Source organism: Lagopus muta, chromosome 3 (genome assembly GCF_023343835.1).
Source record: "Lagopus muta isolate bLagMut1 chromosome 3, bLagMut1 primary, whole genome shotgun sequence".
Taxonomy (NCBI): Eukaryota; Metazoa; Chordata; class Aves; order Galliformes; family Phasianidae; genus Lagopus; species Lagopus muta.
In genome coordinates, this window is record NC_064435.1 from 51,798,418 (window position 1) to 51,817,082 (window position 18,665).

At 39.1% G+C, this 18,665-nt stretch overlaps 1 protein-coding gene across 6 annotated transcripts in view; it reads right to left on the minus strand.

Moving 5' to 3' along the window:
• Window positions 1–18,665, minus strand: part of SPIRE1 (spire type actin nucleation factor 1) — a 125,371-nt gene that overhangs the window by 20,879 nt on the left and 85,827 nt on the right. For 4 of the 6 annotated variants that reach the window (XM_048939138.1, XM_048939137.1, XM_048939140.1 and 1 more), the window contains exons 6-9: window positions 18,027–18,191; window positions 11,317–11,403; window positions 10,823–10,952; window positions 7,008–7,049 (exon numbers count right to left, since the gene is read on the minus strand). In XM_048939138.1, coding sequence (XP_048795095.1) covers window positions 7,008–7,049; window positions 10,823–10,952; window positions 11,317–11,403; window positions 18,027–18,191 — 424 coding nt within the window. The remainder of the gene's footprint in view (window positions 1–7,007; window positions 7,050–10,822; window positions 10,953–11,316; window positions 11,404–18,026; window positions 18,192–18,665) is intronic. The other 2 variants (XM_048939139.1, XM_048939141.1) reach the window with 1 other exon arrangement.

Here is an 18,665-nt window from a genome sequence, read left to right on the forward strand (position 1 = left end):
CAAATAAATTACTCTGGGTTTCTGGCCATGTGCAATGAGGATGAATCTCTGGCAATTTAAGCCCAGGGTCTGCCATGCTTAGCCGAGCTTAGCTTAGACATTAAGATAATGACCTAGGCTTTGATATTTTAGGGGAGCTTAGAGTTTGTTCTGATAATTCAGCTTTATCCCTGTAAAAGTACAAAGTGCAGTATTCCGATCTGAAGAAAATTACATTGGAGGGAGAATGAAGAGAAGCTTTTAATCTCCTATTTGCATGTATGCCTAAGTATCTGGTCTTTCTACAAATGCATTCTTCTACCCATGTAATTATATGACTCCTTTCCCAGTCTTGTAATAACAAAATACCTCCAGGTATTTTAGGGTAAGGGTAATGAAGTGTTATTATTCCCATTTTTACTTATGGTGACAAGAGGCACGGAAGGTCAAATGACTCGAACCTTAGGTTACCAGAAGGACTACGGCAGAGAAGTGATATAGTCCAGATATTCCCAGTGCCAACAATGCAAGTACTCACACCTCACTTGGAGTTACTTGCAGCCTGGCTCTGAGTTAAACAGAGATGGTCACTGCTGCTACAACACAACTGGCTCTGATAAAAGCTGTTCTTGAAAAGTTAATTTAAAACTACATAGTATAGACAAACCCTTAGTTGCCATATTAGGTCAGCTTTCCAACATTCTCACCAGAGCAGCTATTTAAATGAATAATAGGAAGAGTGAGTTAAATTAGTATGCATTTAATAGAATTGATTAGCTCACTGTTATATGCTGAAAACAGAGGGAAAGGGCAGCAGACATATTACAGTTCCTCAATAAATCATATCTTCAATTGGGAATGCAAGAAAAGGGGATTATTTGGGTTGTTAAAGTCGTGACATTCCAAGCCTGTGAATCTGTACTACAGTATTATTACTGCCTTCAGGTCCTCCCTACAAAGAGTTGCAATCAAAGACTTAGACTCCCTATCCCTTAGTTCCTATCTTCAAAGGCTTTGCTAATGGCTATCCTGACTAGCATTATGGCTTCTAGGTCATGTTTTTCTCCCCTCCTAGATTTTTGCGAGTACAGCATGGGTGTCCTCCACATCAAATGCATTCCTACTGTAACGACTGCTTTGTGCAATTCCAGAAAGTGACAGCATGAAAACAAAAACTAAACCGCCTCTCCTCCCTGTTGCCAGCACCACTTCATGAGATCCCATAACTAGCTGGCAAGCAGTTGACTGAAGAAGCTTAGGGCTTTTCCCATATGAACAAGAGAAAAACCTTTGATTTGTCTCTCGATTGCACAGAGCAGTTCCTGAACAGACCAGCCAAAGTGTTAGCCCCAGCACCAGGGACACGGCAGCCAAAAGTGACAACACTATTGCCCTCTCCGAAAAAGAAAACATGCAATAGAGTTGGGGAAAGGGGCTAGGAAACAACATTCACCAGACATCCTCTAGCACTACAGGATGTGATATTAAAGATCTGGATATCTGAGATCCGTGACATCAATTGTTATTTGTTATTATTTTATGTTTGTTTGCTTAGTTTGTTTTCTAAGACTTTAGGCTCCAGAAATGGAAATTTCTGATCCATTGCAGAGGTAATTTTTGTAGTCAACTACTATTTGCACAGCCTAAAAATGTTTTTATTTCTATTCTCGTATGTATGAGTTGTTTAGAAACACACTGTTTTTGTCTGCTTGAACTACCAGAGAAGCTTTAAGTGAACCTAGAAGACAGCCACAGCATTTGTTTTGAGGGGTTCTTCGGTAGAAAATGTCATTTATCAGCATAAGAAGGGGAGTGTTCTTACAATTTTCAAGCACTAAAGAAAAAAAACCCCAGAAGATGAAACTAAAAAAAACCCAAACCCATCCACTTATAAAATTTTTTTGGACAACAGTGCTTCAGTTCAGTTTAGCACTCCTGCACTTACAGTACTGGATATACATGAAAAGATAGATTATCATAATTTAAAGGAAAGATCACATAAATTTAGCTTCATCCATCAGATTTCAACAAAAATAATTATTCCAAAATTAAAAACAGAATTTTTTAGCTAATTTAGAAAGAAAATATCGTAACTTTATATAAACTCTTCTAGTGATACATTCAGGCAGCAGAAACATTATAGTGTGGCAAATAAGCATATATCACCACAAACAGGATAAAACTACTTAGGATAAATAAGTCAGAAACAATGAATAGACAGGTGCTTATAAAAAGGCGTACGGCAGAAGAAACTCATGGAAAATTCACTGAAGCAAAAATAAATTTGTCTGTTTAAAACAAATATCAGTTAGACAATCTCTAGTTTCACAGAATATCTAAATGTTTTGAACATTTAAAATGTTCATAAATGTTATAAATGTTTGGTTTGTTCAGAGATTCTTCTGAGTGATCATTACAACAGGAAATGTTGCAATATCATGTCTTAGACTTGATTACTTATCTTTGTGTCAGCCTTCCCTAACTAGCCTTCTAAGAAGGGAGAGAAAAAACACCCTAGGACAATATGAAATTTGCCTTGATTTACATTATGTGTCTCTAACGAAACAAAGAATAAGCAGACCACAGATTAAACACTAACTACAGTAGCCAAGTAACCATGCTGCCTGCTCCCAACCAGCTCTCCTTGGAAAACAATGGCAACAGAAACTTGAATTTGATTCTATACAGCAAATATGCACTCCATTATCATTTTTACACTAGGTTTGAAAGAAGACTAAAATGGATGGAGAATTAACGCTTGTTTACATTCTGCTCGTTACAATGGCGGATGGTGAGATAGGTTGAGAATTGCCCGACTGGCAGAGCTCAGATTGCTGTGATCAGTGGCAGAGAGTCTGGTTGGAGGCCTGTAACTAGTGGTGTTCCCCAGCAGCTGGTGCTGGGTCTGGTCTTGTTCAACATCAGTGGCATGGATAACGGGATAGAGTCCATCCTCAGCAAGACAATACAAAGCTAGGAGGAAATGTTTGACAGCTGAAGGCTGTGTGACATTCAACAAGACCTGGAAAGACTGGAGAGCTGGGTAGGGGGGAACCCAATGAGGTTCAACAAAAGCAAGTGTAGAGTCCTTCATCTGGGAGAAATAAGCACATATATCAGTACAGGTTAGGGAATGACCTGCTGGAGAGGAGTTCTGCAGAGAAGGACTTGGGTGTCCTGGTGGACAACAGGTTGGCCATGAGCCAGCAGTGTGCCCTGGTGGCCAACAAGGGCTGTGGGATCGTGGGGTGTATTAAAAAGAGCACAGCCAGCAGGTCGAGGGTGGTGATCCTCCCCCTCTGCTCTGCCTCACTGAGGCCACATCTGAAGTCCTGTGTTCAATTCTGGGCTTCTCTGTTAAAAAAAAAAAAAAAAAACAACGGGGATCTCCTAGAAGGAATACAATGGAGGGCGACAAAGATGATGAACGTCCTGGAGCATCTCCTGTATGAGGACAGGCTGAGAGACCTGCGGCTGTTGTGACTAGAGAATGGAAGACTGAGAAGGGGTCTGATCAGTGTTTATAAATATCTAAAGTGCAGGAGGCAACTGGATGAGGCCAGACTCTTTTCAGTGGTGTGTAGTGGCAGGATAAGGAGCAATGGCCAAAAACTGTAACATACGAAGTTCCACACAAATATATGGAAGAACTTCTTTATGGTAAGGGTGACAGTGCACTGGAACAGGCTGCCCAGAGAGGCTGTGGAGTCTCCTTCTATGGAGACATCAAGACCTGTTGGACGCCCTCCTGTGCTACCTACTGTAAGGTACCTACTTTAGCAAGGGCGCTGGACTTGACAATCTCCAAAGGTCTCTTCCAAATCCTGCAATTCTGTGGTTCTGTATAATAAATATACTGGGAAATATATAATGAACAGAAGTAACAGATGTGTGCTGCTTCTTTTAATGGACTGGGCTGGTGAAGTCCAGGACATGAGAACTAATAAATCTAAACCAGTCAGCCTTTTGCTGGTGTTTGCATCACACTCATTATTGTATTATATAAATTAAGTGATTACTGGGACTTGGTGGAGTTCCCTCCTCCATAAAGGGTCTGAGGCATACATTGTGTAAAATCAACAGTAATGCAAATTAACTCACAGAGGTGGAAACCATGTGAAGTTTTGGTTTAAAAGTTTCAGTTTCCTTTTTCTTCTCTCTCTTCTTCTCTGCTCCCAGATGAGCAAACTGTGGCTTAAGTATTATCTTCAAAGCAGGTGTGCACACAACTTTGAGGTAAGAATTTGAGTGGTAAGGGAATTAGTGGCTGGTCTTTTGACCAATTCAGTCAATTCAGTCCATAGAAATAAAGATGCTTTCAAGTTATTTTTCTATAAGAGGAAGCAGCCACTGTCTGCCCTGGTCCCTAGCCAATATGAAGTACATCTCAGATTACTGTCATCATATGTGCTTGCTCCCTCTGCTCACTAGCAGGAATGTGCATTCCCCTCATCCCCAGGCTGACAGTGGCAGGGAGATAGGTGGGCAGTGTGACGCATCAGCTTCTCCAGCTTGGTGCCAGAGAAAGTTGCGTACAGTAAGTGTAACAAAGCCCTGAGCCTGTCTGTTAGCACTTAGAAGAAAACAACTCTGATTTTCATCAGGTTTGTGGTTTTGTGACAGCAATTCCGTCAAGCAGAGAGCAATGAAAGCAGTGAAAGAGCAAGTATGTGGAAACAGTGACCAGAAAATGAAAGCACAGCCAAAAAAAAAAAAAAAAAAAAAAAAAAAAAAAAAAAAGCATACAAAGTAACAGCACTCGAAGCTCCCAGTTATCTGCTTATCTCCCAGCCCATCCAATTCATTTGTACTGCTCATCTGGTGCCTCACATCCAGCTAACTGGGAGGTTTTAATAATCCACAACTAACTAACAAGTTGATTTATCACCTTTACCTTACCACTCAGTCACACAATATGACACTACTTGCTGAGAACCACATAACTTGGGAAAAGAAAAAGAAAAAAAAAACAACCAAAAAAACCAACCCAATCACATTTAGAAGATGGGCAAAGAAAACAAGAAGAGTTCTTCAGAGGTCAGTCAAAAAGTGCAATTCCAAGTACAGTGTAGATTGCTATGCAGTTACTTCTTCAAAGTAAAAATATAATGGTAATGAATTGATTATGAATGGAGTATTAATGAGGTATTTTTTGGATTTAAACAAATGAGGATGCCTTGGGATTCTTAGAAACAAGAGGCAAAAGAAGAAGCAGACATGAAGAAGGACAGATATGAAATTTCTCTTCCATTGATGACAAGCACATTCAGTTTTACAGTTTTAAATCTAAAGCAACTTACAACTTCAGGCATATCTGAAATTTGTAAGAGTACTTTCTGAAATCTGGAGTATGTTCACGCTCTTATCTGCCCCTTGGGGACACTTCAGCTTTCAGCAGAGTAAAGCGTGATACCAAGTGCATGCATAATTTGGAGCCCACCAGACAGCTGTAGTAGCTATACAATACACTGTCAGCACAGGCTTTCACAAAAGGCCTGAGTTGGATTAACAGCTTGCCACCACCTGTGACAGGGAAAGCCTGTTCCTTCCTCCCATCCGCCCATGCTCATTATCTGCCATCAGCCAGCTCCAAGATCAGATAGCAAGCAGGTTTAAAACACTGAAATAGCACAAAGCCAGCCGTGCAAAAATATGAGTATTTGTGTCTAGTTTATATGAATTGATTCAGATTATCTTCTGAATAAATGAGCACAGAGGAGGAAGGGGAAATGGCATGCTTGAGGGGGAGAGAAAGAACAAAAAGCCCCCTCCTCTGTCTTGGCAATGGCAAGCTGTTTGCTTGGCTCAGCCATGACGTGGAACCACATTCAGAGATTAACTGGTGGACTTCACTTCTGTATTACAAAGCTATTGTATTTGATTGTATCATGGTAATCAAATAACTTTTTTTTTTTTTTTAAATCATTTCAATCAGATTATGCCTTTCTAAAGGAAAGAGAGGTTAGAGGATGGGTTGAGAAACAGAGGAAGAAAGCACTGCATAATCCCTGGATGAGATGTTTCCATGCGCAACTGGAAGGAGACAAGGGAATGATATAGGTGGTGTTGCTTCTTCACAAAATGAGAGTGTGGATATTTTTTTTTTTTCAGGAGATACCCAGGGGAAATTAGCTAAGAGCTAGCATAGTAGACTTCCTCAGTGAACAAATCTTTGAGGCTAATGTAAAATACCGATAGCCTCAATGATAGCATTTGGGAGCACCCTGCAAAGTTAGTGTACATGAGAGAGGACCAAATTTATTGTACAGCTAGCACAAATTCTCTCTGAAGTTGCTATTCTGAAGTAGAACATGTTTGTACAGCCATTGCATGCTCTAACTAATGGTCCACTAAGAAAAGCCTTTACATTTGGTATTAGATGGTTGATGAAGGATCAGCTATTGAATTTCTCTATGTCAGCTGGTACCAGCATATCTTTGCAAGTTACTTCATTAACTAGCAAAGCAGGAGGGTTTAGTCTCTTTTGAGCAAACATCTTTGATTTCATAACTCTCAAAATATTTACTTAAAAATACTCGGTACAATTGACAGATCCTTTTCAGATTAGTGGTGTAGTTCATTAAATTTAGAAAGGCAGAAGAGTTCAAAATAGTTTTTGGGTGCTCATGAGAAATGAAATCTTGCAGAAAACAATCTAGTCAGAAAGTGCCGGTAAAGACACCAAGGTCAGATTAATAAATAATAGGCAATCCGAACTTGAAGGTGAGAGTGAATTCTTTTTAGAATCTGGAATAGCTCCAGGCTACCTTAGGAAGGTTATTCATTTAAATAGAATGCCAACACTTTACTTCAGATGAAATACAGCTGTTTCCTGTTCCTAGGTATACTTTCACAGCAGAGGAAATGTAGGTATTAACACAAGTAATTAATCTTAATTTTTATTTTTACTGACCATACCTTGGAAGAATCCCTTCAAGTTTCTTTCTTACATGGGAATTCAACAAACAGATGGAACAAATTTCACAATAAGCACAATGACCACGTCAGGTGTTGCTGCACCTTTTTACCTGACAAGTCAAAACTGTAAGACATGCTAAGTGGCCGCATTGCTGTAAAGAAGAAATAAAAACAACAAAAAGAAAATGATTCAGCTGTTAGAAAAGCAGAGGGGTAATGAAAACCAAAGATTTAATTCCACTTCTGGCATTTTGGATTCTGTTGCCTAAATCCAAAATGTATCAGACAGTATTGCTTTACTGTAGTAAAGCTTCAAGTCTGAAAACTACAGCAACATTAAGTTGGACTTGCAAACAGAGCAAGAATAAGAATGCTTGTATAACTGTAGAACCAGATTTTTGGAATTAGTATCAAAATTAATATCAAATACCAAAACAAGAAGCAAGTATCTTAGTACCACAGTATTTTCAACCAAAATGCTATGAAAGAAAGAAAGGAGAGAGAAAAAGAGAGACAGGAGAGAAAGAAAGAGCTGAAAAAAGCCACATTTCACACAGGTTTCAGTGACCTGAAATAAATATTTCTAATTTTTTTGAGCGTAATCTCCAATGATTATAATTAAACTAATAAAGAGGGACACTCAAGTTCAGCTTGAGCAGTTGTTTCCTTGAATAGGAAAGAAAAAAAAAATGCCTAGCAGTGTGATTTGTGCTGATTTTTGTCCTTTTAAAAAACATTAGGTGGATTTAGCCTTTAAAATGCATCCATATTTTCCTCTTCCTGGGTGCCTTCAGCCATTTTATTCCTTGATAAGAAACGGTCAGATGTTCTTTATTTCTGGAACGTTTACGTAACCAATAGCTTTGTTCCTTGTCAGCTTAATAACAAAAAATCGCATATGAAATTACAATCTCTGGATACAAGAAAATCACATGGCACAGCTGTTGAGCCCTCCTCTGGCCCTTTGGTCTGACTGCAGTCCCAGCCCCAAACGCACACAAACCACTGCTGTGCTCAGCCTACCTCCATTTCAAGTTACACAGCGTCATTCAGGGAGTAGGCACTCGATCTATTCTCAACTGAAACCAAAATTTCAGTACACTGATGTAGATAAGCAGGCCAGGCCCAGCTACAAGAATGTACCAGAACACATCAAAACTGCCGTCGGCTTATCTTTGATACTTGTGGATGACAAACACGCACGGCAGCACGAAGGGTCTGTCAGGCACTGCTGCGTTAAAACATGTTGAAAAAAGGTTGCGCTGGGACAACCTTTGCTCACAAGTGTAAATTTAGGCAGGGAACGCAGTAGGTGGCTGACGCTGATCCAAACTAAGGAGTCAGGGCATTTTTCCTGTAGTTCATCACCAAGACAACATCAGCCACAGACAGCAGTCACAGAAGAAGCATCTAATTTGCTGTCCAAAGGTAACTTAAAGGCAAATACATTTTAAAGCATAAGGGTTTTATCACCTAATGCGGAGTCCTAAAAGAAGGCTGATAAAATGTGTATGAAATAAAGTTTTCTCCAAGCTCCATGAGCTCAACTTGCTGAAGTCATAAATCTAAATTTCAATTCGAAGGGCACCTCAAAACTGTGTTTGTCTTGATAGTTTACTCTGACGATGTGATAATGCCATTCAAAAAATCACTCAGATTCCTCTCCCTAGTGTCTCCATTTGTAACTCCAGCTATCAGGATTAAATTATCATTCCTAAAGAAGTTTTAGCTCAACCTTGGCTAGCCCTGGACCAACTGCTGCCCATGAGCATGGCTTGGAGGCTGGCACTTTGTTCCAGATGCTCTCTTTGCTCAGTGGCAATTCATGATGGAGAAGATTCTTACCTGTGCTGTGCAGAGCAAGGCAGCAAAGCCTGTGGCTGCTGGGAAGCATATGCCACGGGTCCACTGATATTGCAGAGGAGGAACTGCAGAGTACAGCCCTCTTCCCCTAGTACTCAAATGAGGGAATGTGCTTGACTGCTATAAAGTGAACAACAAATAACTTCGGGAAATGTGGAAAGTACCATATACTCCCACATATTTCACTCTAATGCTCCGTTTCTGTCTTTTTAACATCAACAAATATTTCTGTCCAGATGGTGTAAGTGTCCCAAATTGTGTTTCTACTTAGATTTGTAATCCTTAAATCTTTTTGCCTAACATTTTGCTACACTGAATTACATTTAATCGCCACCTAAACGATACAGCAGGTCTATTTGAACCATATAGAAGGTCACTAGCACTATTTCATCCTCAACTCTGCAGGAACATATTTTATTCTAAGAACTTTGGGCAAAACAATAATTTCAGTGTGACAAAAACCCAAACCTTACAGTTCAACAAAATAACAATTATTTTCAAGTTCTTTGTACTTTTTTTCTTTCCTATGCCAAGAGCAAATTAATCATTTATATGATTTCACATTAAAATAATAATATCTTCATAACTATGTTTGGAAAGTAAAATTCACATGCATCCCTTTTTACACCTCCAGTAATATTCATTGGATCAAAGGGATGTTACCACAGTCCCAAAACTTAAAGAATTCCTTCTTTTGTAAAAGGAGAAGAACCAGTGGAAGACAGGAACTCCTCACTGGAGGACATATTCTGAAATCAACTCAAAAGTCCCAACCAATAATATTGCAAAATCCAAGACTGCTTTAGGAACTGTCTACTAAATGGGCTTGATGTAATTAATATCTGTTAAAAAATTGCAAAGTATAAATAAATAAATCAGATTTGTTGCCCCTGACAAGGCATGGAGAACATGTAAAATACTGAAGTTAAATGTTGAAAAGAAAAGCAAAGAATCGTTCCATGGTTTTACAAGCTCCCTGCATTTGGAAAAATGTCTATAGCTATTAGAAACATTGGTTGATACAGAAGCTTTAATTGAGTACAAAGCAGAAGCTAGAAGGCCCAAATGAAATTCAAAACATCATGCATTTAAGATTGCACCCAAGCATTCACTGAACTCTACCAAGCACTTCAAATGCACAAAATGACTAATGGAACTGTTTTTCTTCAGAGACAATGGGTTGCTGCAATCCACTTGAATGTGGATCAGTGCCTTCAAGCACATGTGGCAGGCACAAATATTCTGTGTACGTGGATTATTTCATGTTTTTCAACCATTAGATGCCACTTTCGCTCTTCAAAAATCCAGCTAGATCAGTTTTACTAATGCAGTTAAATATCGAGCTTATAAAGTAAAGTATGTCACAATGTAAGGCTGCATTTGTCATGCTTTTGTCAATGTCAGAACCACTGAACTAGTGCAAATGGATGGTTGTTGGAAAGTGTAGTATTTGTATTTTGTAATAGAGTGTTGAATGCACATGGCAGAAATGAACGGCTTTGCAGAACAAGTCTTAATTGTTTGTCCACTGAAAATACGCAACAACATGCTCAGTAACTTATAAAACGAAACAAAGATTTAGATTTAAAATAGAAGCAATGCTTTCAGCAAACAAATAAAAGCAGATTTTCAACTGGAGTGAGGAAATTGATGATGCTAATAACAGGAAACAAAGAGAAAAAAATTAATTAAAAACAGACATGTAAAGAATACTTAAAGATATGTAAGGAATACTGCACCAGGGAGAACCAGCATCCATTCCATTCTGATCAAATCTAACATGAACTCTCATATCTAACAAGCAATATAATGGTATTCCATTTATCTAACACATCACAAACACAATGGGATCAAGCTGAACATACAGTACCCTATTTTTAAAAATAATCTCGTACAAAGACTATACAGCTCTAGAAAAGTCTTTTGGTTCTTTATTCTGAAAGGACAAGAGTTATTTTTATCTTCAGTGACATCTACACAGATATTGCTACACAGATATTGGTGCTTCTTATGTGGAAAGTTTTCTGTGAAAGCTGCTGGTAAAAACTAGCTGTGTGCTTACCCAGCCTGCTACGCCTTATCTCATCTGGTGAGACTGGACGCAGCTTCCTCTCAGCCTTGATTTCCTCCAGTATCCTCTCATGAAGGCTGCGTGGCCGTGGTGGGGTTGGTTTCAGTTTTCTTGCAGAGGCCTTGGAAGACAATTATATTTACATAAAACAGTGCTCCCTCAAAAGTATATGTCATGATTTTTTTTTTCTAATTAAAAAAAAAGTGGCATTTTATTTTATGATTTTATGCGAACTCTTTTGAAAAACTCACAGAAACTGGAAAGAGAATTGTATTTTTTTCTGACTTAGAGATAAAGGGCTGCCGACAGGAGCAGCTGCTGGTTGGTGCAAGGTTATAACACACTGCTCTTCAAGAGACCGCATTCTACGTACACGATTCAGTATTCCTGAAAGCCCGTGTCGGAAACTATTTTTAACATATTCCCTGGACAGACATCCTTTACAAAGCCACATTTTCGTTAGAAAAGAACGCTGGATTACATACAGGATTTAATGGAGGTCGTGATCGGATGAAATCCAGGATTATTTCATGGGCACTCTTTTTTAATCGAGGTGGAATGTCACCGTTGACCTGGAAAGGAGAAAGTGAAAAAAAAGGTAGATTTTCATGTCTTGCATTCATATTTGCACAGATGATGAGACTGAAAACTCAGGACATCCATGACAGAGCCTGCAGAGTTCTGACACCTGCACCAGACATAAAAGTCCACCAGTTTTAACAGCACAATAATCCATACGCAGAACAGAGGTGAGAAAAGTCTTATTAGATCACAGCTTTTCAGCTTTGTAGATAGCTGTAGTTGTAGCTATGGAATAACAAGAGTTGCAGCAGCATCAGTAAGTAATACTTAGGATTTTGAAATGATGGAATTAAATATCAGGACTGCAATCACAGCTGCAGGAGAATGAAGACAAAGCTTGTGTCTTGTTTGGAGGAAAAGGCACCAACATTTTTTAGGAACATGTATTTGAGCCATGACTCCCTGACAACTACTCCACAGTCTCTAACCCTCAGTTCTTAGATTCTGATGCTCTTCAAGAGGTTTTCTTGATCTCCTTATCATCTCCCAAGCTTTACTATGAAAACAAAGATTGCATCCGAGTGCAATCATGACAGTCCCAGATATGCACGCAGAATGAGAGAAGAACTCATAGAGAGCAGCCCTGCAGACCTGGGAGCCTGGTGGACAAAAAGCTGGACATGAGTCAGCAGTGTGTGCTTGCAGCCTGAAAGGCCAGCAGTATCCTGGGCTGAATCAAAAGAGAGGTGGCAGAAGGAAGAGGGAGGGGATTGTCCCACTGCTCTGCCCTTGTGAGTACCTTGAGTACCGTATCCAGTCCCAGCCTCCAACAAAAGAAAGATGTGGAGTTGTTGGGAGTGTCTGGAGTGCCGCGAGGATGATCAGGGGGCTGGAGCATCTCTGTTATAAAAAAAGATTGAGGGAGCTAAGCTTGTTTAACCTAGAGAAGAGAAGGCTCTGGGGAGACTGCACTGTGGCCTTCAGGTATTTAAAGGGAGTTTATAAAGATGAGGGAGGCTGACTTTTTGCACATTCTTATAGTGACAGGACATTGGGGAATGGCTTTAAACTAAAAAAGAGGAGATTTAGGTTAGATGCTAGGAAGAAATTCTTTACTGAAGGGGTGGTGAGGCGCTGGCACAGCTGCCCATGTAAGCTGTGGTGCCCCATCCCTGCAGGTGCTCAAGGCCAGGTTGGATGCGGCCCTGGGCAGCTGAGCTGCTGGGGGGCAGCCCTGCTGATGGCAGGGGGTTGGGGATGGCTTTAAGGTCCCTTCTGATCAAAGCCATTATGTGATTGTATTATTTGCTTTTAGCAATGTATGAAAAATAAGCTCCTTTGTTTTTTGTGCTTACCAAATTTCTCTGCTGTTCTGGACATGAGAAACTGACCTGGTGTGGATATCCCAGTAGGAGACAGATGTTTCATGTCTCTGGACATGTTTCATGTCTGCCTCTCCATGTGCACATTAAAATATTAGTCAAGAGTAAAGTGGAGTTTGCCAATATGTCTACAAAGTAAATGAACTAGAATGCTATGGAACTGAAGTACAGATAAGAGACCAGAAGAGAGGATGCGTGGAAAGTGTTCTCATTCACTCATATTTTTCTGAAGAGACAGACATTTCTTCCTCATATACCTCATTTAGGAGTAAGACCACATACAGCTCATCACAGGAGACAGCAATTCACTACATATACAACAGGATATAAAACAAGGCAACAGATTTTTGTATCTTCTGAAGGTATAAACTATAAGCTAGAAATAATGGTATGGGTTTACTTAAAAAAAACATTTGTCAGGTTCAGTCTTTATATAGCACAGTGTCCAAGCACCCTATCAGGGATGAGAGAACATCCCATGCCACACATATTTCTGGCACCTTCCATTACTATACAGTACCTGACTAACAGTCTCACTCTTCAGTTTGACAGAAATTCCTATAATACTATCTTCCTTAGACTAAGTGTCCCAAATTTCATCACTTTATCATTTTTTTTTAGATGAGCCAGATGGTTTGACTTTCTTTAGGAGAGATAAAACTCTCTTAACTGCTGCAGTCAGAAAAATGAGTTTAAATTCCCATATGGTCATCTGAGTGAACCCTAAGTAAACCTCACCAATGCCACGCAGCTTCCACGCCAGATCTGCTGACCCAAGACATGCCCAGTGTATAGGCTGAGGAAGTGACAGACTCCCTTTGAAGATTCATCCTTTCCCTCACAAGGAATTGAGTGCAGAGTCTGCCTGCACTGCTTCATTGCTTTCTTGGACACCCTTTCTGGAGCTATCCTACCCCAGACACAGTCCAATGTTCCCCCACTCATGCTACAAGCTCCCTTAGTGAGAACTACCATCTGCCATAGAAAACCAAGCTGCTAAACCATGCAACATGTCATCTTCCCAGAAACAGTAAAATTAAAATGAAAAAGATTTATATTAAGTGGTGATTAGATATTTTATGATAAGGAGAACTTAATTTAAGTGATGTGATTGATTTCCTCTGTTTAAAGACTGAGCAACTCTTCAAGGACAGCAGATTCTTAATGAAATGCTAAGTCTCTCATCCCCAGGTTACTGTTCATCAGATGTCAAAGTTGATAGCTTAAGTTGAGAGTTATTACCATCAGAACAGTCATTTTGTACGCTGATAATCTCACTTCAGCCTTGGGGAACAACTCTCTGCACATCATACTAGGAAATAAATAATACATGGCTCTGAGCCTTTCACCTCAGGGCGCTGTATGCACTGACTTAACGCCATCAGAGTGCAATTAGTAGCAGTATTCCCATTCGATTGGAAAAGGAGAAAAATAACTTCTGCTTAAGTGATTTTCGCAGGACGTGGAGGAAGCTGGTGGCAAAGCAAGTGGATGTTTACTGGTTGCATGAGCCAACAACCCGAGAGCACCAAGGGCAGAATCTCCCTTCTCCTCCTCTGCTCCTGAAAAGATGCTGATGGGAAAGATACTGAAGGGGAGCTTTTATCTTCTCTGTCCACATTAGATCTATCTCTTCACTCAAACTAACTCTTCCTGTAATGAGCAATTTAACATGCATCTTTTACTTTTAATTAATTAATTAAAACTCATGGCCCAATTAAAGTCTAATCAGACTACATTGCACAGATGCAGAATAGATGCAAGATTCTTTTTGTCAGATTCCAACAGCCCCAACTGCAAACTAATATCTAAATAAATACCTCAGAATGCTCACTGCTGTACCTAGGACACCTCCTAAACTTCTGCAGAAGCGTTTGACAAAGGCAAAGAATGACAAAGGGATGGTTCCCTGCTTAGAGCACCTGAACACCACTCACAAAAGACAGTTCTGACTACAAAACAACAGCCTCTGTAATGCCCAACTCTGTAATGCCCAAGTTGGCTGGAGTTGTCCCTGATGATGGCCTCCTCACATCCATCACGTCCCCTTGAAATGTCTGAAATGTCATTTATAACTGTTACTGCAGTTAATTTAAACACTGTAAGATTTTGAATACTATAATGAAATAAACATTTTTTGTTGAAACTACCCGAACAACCACGCCAGAGGATTCCCAGATTAGACATCTAAATGGCTGGATATTTTTGACAGCAATAACTTAAGTGTACAAGCCTAAGTTCACCTTCTGTAAAATAGTCAAGCTAATACTACTGTATCAAAGACATTTGTGGAAAGCTCTGATACTGAGATATGAGCACCATAATTTAAGAATTTAATTATTAAGCAATAATAATATGTTCGGATACTATATAGAAGGTACTTCAGAACCATGTACTGAAAAACTAACGTAAGAACTGCCTACTGCTCAAGAAATAGAATGGGCAATGCACATCTTGGAGAGGGGAGGTGGGCAGGAAGGAGAACTCACTGTGAATGGAGGAGAAACTAAAAGTTGCAGATTTACACGTAGGCATTGGAAAAGAAAAAATAAATTTGTCAGAGTAATTCAAATTTCCCAATAGCCAAGACTCTGCCAATTGTTTTGCAATTCTAACTTGCTGTCAGTGAGAGCTCCGTAGGAGAAAAAAAAAATCTATTTTTTTTTTTAGCTGCTCAGGTAAACATGCAAAGATTACAAAAAATGCTGGGATGAAAGTAATCCTGTTCCTGTGACAACCACAGAAACAATGACTCTTGCACCAGAATGACAGAGATGATGAATCTGGAATTATTTTTATATGTACTGAAACAGAAATGTAGAGGTCACTGAAATTACTTACACCAATTATTTGCAAAAAGTCCAGAATTTGATGTTTTACATCTTCAAGACATTTTGAATTACTGCTCTATCACAGATCACTTATGAGAAACAACAGCTCCAATTATTGGCATCTGATAACAACTGCTGACAATCTGAAACATCAAAATAGTTCCTAAGCAATGCACCTTGCAGGAATAACAGTTCCTTTCCTGACTACTGAGCAGCCAGGGACAGATCATGCTAGTCTTTAACACAGCCTTATGTTCATAAAGAGAAAAGAATTCATGTTACATCTTATTTACTTTAAAATGATCTACCTCTTGTTATCATTAGCAGCATGCATTTTCACAAGCTATCAATTCTAAAAATAGTACCCGTAAGTGAAAATTAAAAAATGTTCCTAATAAAAATTATGCCAAACCTCTGTTTTGACTGATAGAAAGAAATGTAATCCATCCTTCCCAGGCTGCTTTAAAATTCAGATTTGGGGTTCTTGTCATTTTTTCCTTTTTTTCAAGAAGCGTGACAGTCTCCTCCAATGGGAATACATATAATTAGTTCTAACCCACAGCAGTCAGCTAAAAGATGCTGTATTTATGACATCTAACCAAAATTGTAATTCTGCACAAATCCTTCAGGCTCCACACATATCATATCAAACTGCATTATTATTGCGCGTGCTTTGCACATTCTGCTGCACACCCTGCAGCAGAATCTAGATTATAGGTTGGACAGCTTATAATAAGAAAGAAGCTGTTTTTCTAATGGCAAGTCACTAGCAGTTGTTAGACCAAGGCAGCAATTGCTTCAGAGACAACACTACAGGTCCTGTACCTGCAGCTGATTGGAATCTCAGTTCATGTTTGTGCCCAGAGGTCAATTTGGAACTACCTAGAAGGCAAGACAGAAGGACAAAAATAGATGCTTGCAAGGATTTCATCTACAGTGAGAGCCTGGATGAACAGGGGAGCAGCTGTGCCTCCAAGACCTACTAGATAATGAAGAAAATCTCCTCAGAAGAGGCAGGATCCTGCTGAACAGATGAATTAAAGCCCAGCATGCCAAAAGCAAGAATAGATGACCCAGGGGTTCCCATTCAAACACAGCTACTATCCTGATTGCATACAGTAATTAAGGAGCTGAGGGAACTGTTCTTTTGCAGTGGGCAGTGCGAGCAGATAGCACTATTTTCTAAATTGCTAGCGTAAAGATAGATAGACATCATTCCTGGGTGTGTATTTTAACCTAATGACTTAAAAGAAAATTGCTCCAGAAAAACTGCTGCAGACAAAAACCTGATTGCCTAAATTCAGACCTTGATTAGGAAAATACTTTCACCTCATACAACAAAAGGCACTTACATTGTAACAGGATTCATTTATTTATTCTCCATGTCATAGTTCCAACTTTTTCCTTCTTTGTTATTTTCTCTAGTGATTTTTAATAGAACTACATGCTTGCTGCTTCTTTCATCTCTGAATTTTTCTTCTGGAAACATGGCTTTCTCACTAGCAAAAGTTTTGTCACCTTTTTTTCAGGAATGCAAACATAGATGAATACTGGATATTCTAACAATATGCTTCCTCTCTAACTAATAACAGGCATAGATAGTGAGTGCAGGGCATGAATATTGATATTGACCAAATACACGCCTTTGACAAAAGGATTTAAAATGTCCTAGTAAGGATAAGTCACTAAGTCACTTTAAGTCGCTTTAAGTCACTTGCTGCATTAACAGGAAGAACATCTTAATGTTGAACACAATAGAAACCAAAAGAACTGGGAGATGCCAGTAGATATCAAAAGAGTCCTGATGAGAAGAGTTCCTCAGGTCAATCTTACATGTACCTTTTTGAGGATCTAGGAGGAGGCTCATCAATCCTCTCCGATTTGCTCAAGCATTGTTTTTTTTCAGGTAGGATATGCTGAAAATAATTGAGCTGTACTTCTACAAATTGAAGAGTTAAAATGTTTTACAGAATGCACTCGTTGAAAATTATTAGCAGATCATAGCAATTTAAGTTTTCAAACACTGTATGTTTTCTTTTTCCATCACAGTACCTATCACTCATGTAACAACAAGAGAGCACTTTCTATTCTGGAATGCCATATTTATATTGCGTAAATTATGTTGCATCTCAACATAAATGTTCTCCCCAGCAGAAGCCTAAAACAATATCTTAGTGTGACAGGACTCTTGGTATAATTACTACAGTTATCATAAAACCAACAGGAATATTTTGTTCAAGCATGAGATAAGAACGTCTTTCAAAATTTTAACTGCCTGCCATACGGAAAACAAAACACCCATTTGTTACTTTCACATTTTTCTCATCAATATACTACGCAGATTTAAGATGCCATATAAAACCCATGATCAGTACTATCTAAATGAAGAAACGAAAAAAGAAAGTAAAAAATCAAGTAACATTTCAGATTTGACAAATTCTGGTAATGCTCGTGACTCACCATGACCTTTCTTAAGGTATATCGTTTGGATCTAATATCATCCATCAGCATTTCATATGGTGTGAGCTGATATTCTATGGGGAGTGGGTTGTATTGACGCTCTTGGACTTTCTTGAGTTTGACACCGTTTCGTAAATCCCGCATCACCTGTACCCAAAAACGAGCCTGAAGAGAAGAGAGCAAAATTATATTTAATGCTTGCACACCAACCCAGATTGTTGCTCATTCCCCTTTCAGGACACTACCAAATATATTCAACTGTATCACTCTAACCCATCAACCAAACCCCATTTTGTTTGTTGTTATCTCATATAACCCTATTTTTAACCCTCATGACCATTATGAAAACTTTTTTCGCGCCTCAGTCTCACCTCAAGTGATATTCATCACTGAATACAGTAAAAGGATTTCAAAGTTCTCCTAACATGCGTCCAAACTGCCATTTCAAGTACATATGCACATCAGAAAAGTTTCTAGATGTACAACTAGTGTGATGTGAACTGTAACAGTGATAGAATCCTAAACTTTGTTTCCCTTAGGCCTTCATTATTTCTGAAAAAAATTCTAGCAGCAATTCACACAGAAATTGTGGAACAGACTCCAAATCCTGAGATCTAGTAAGTTACACACTCTGTACCC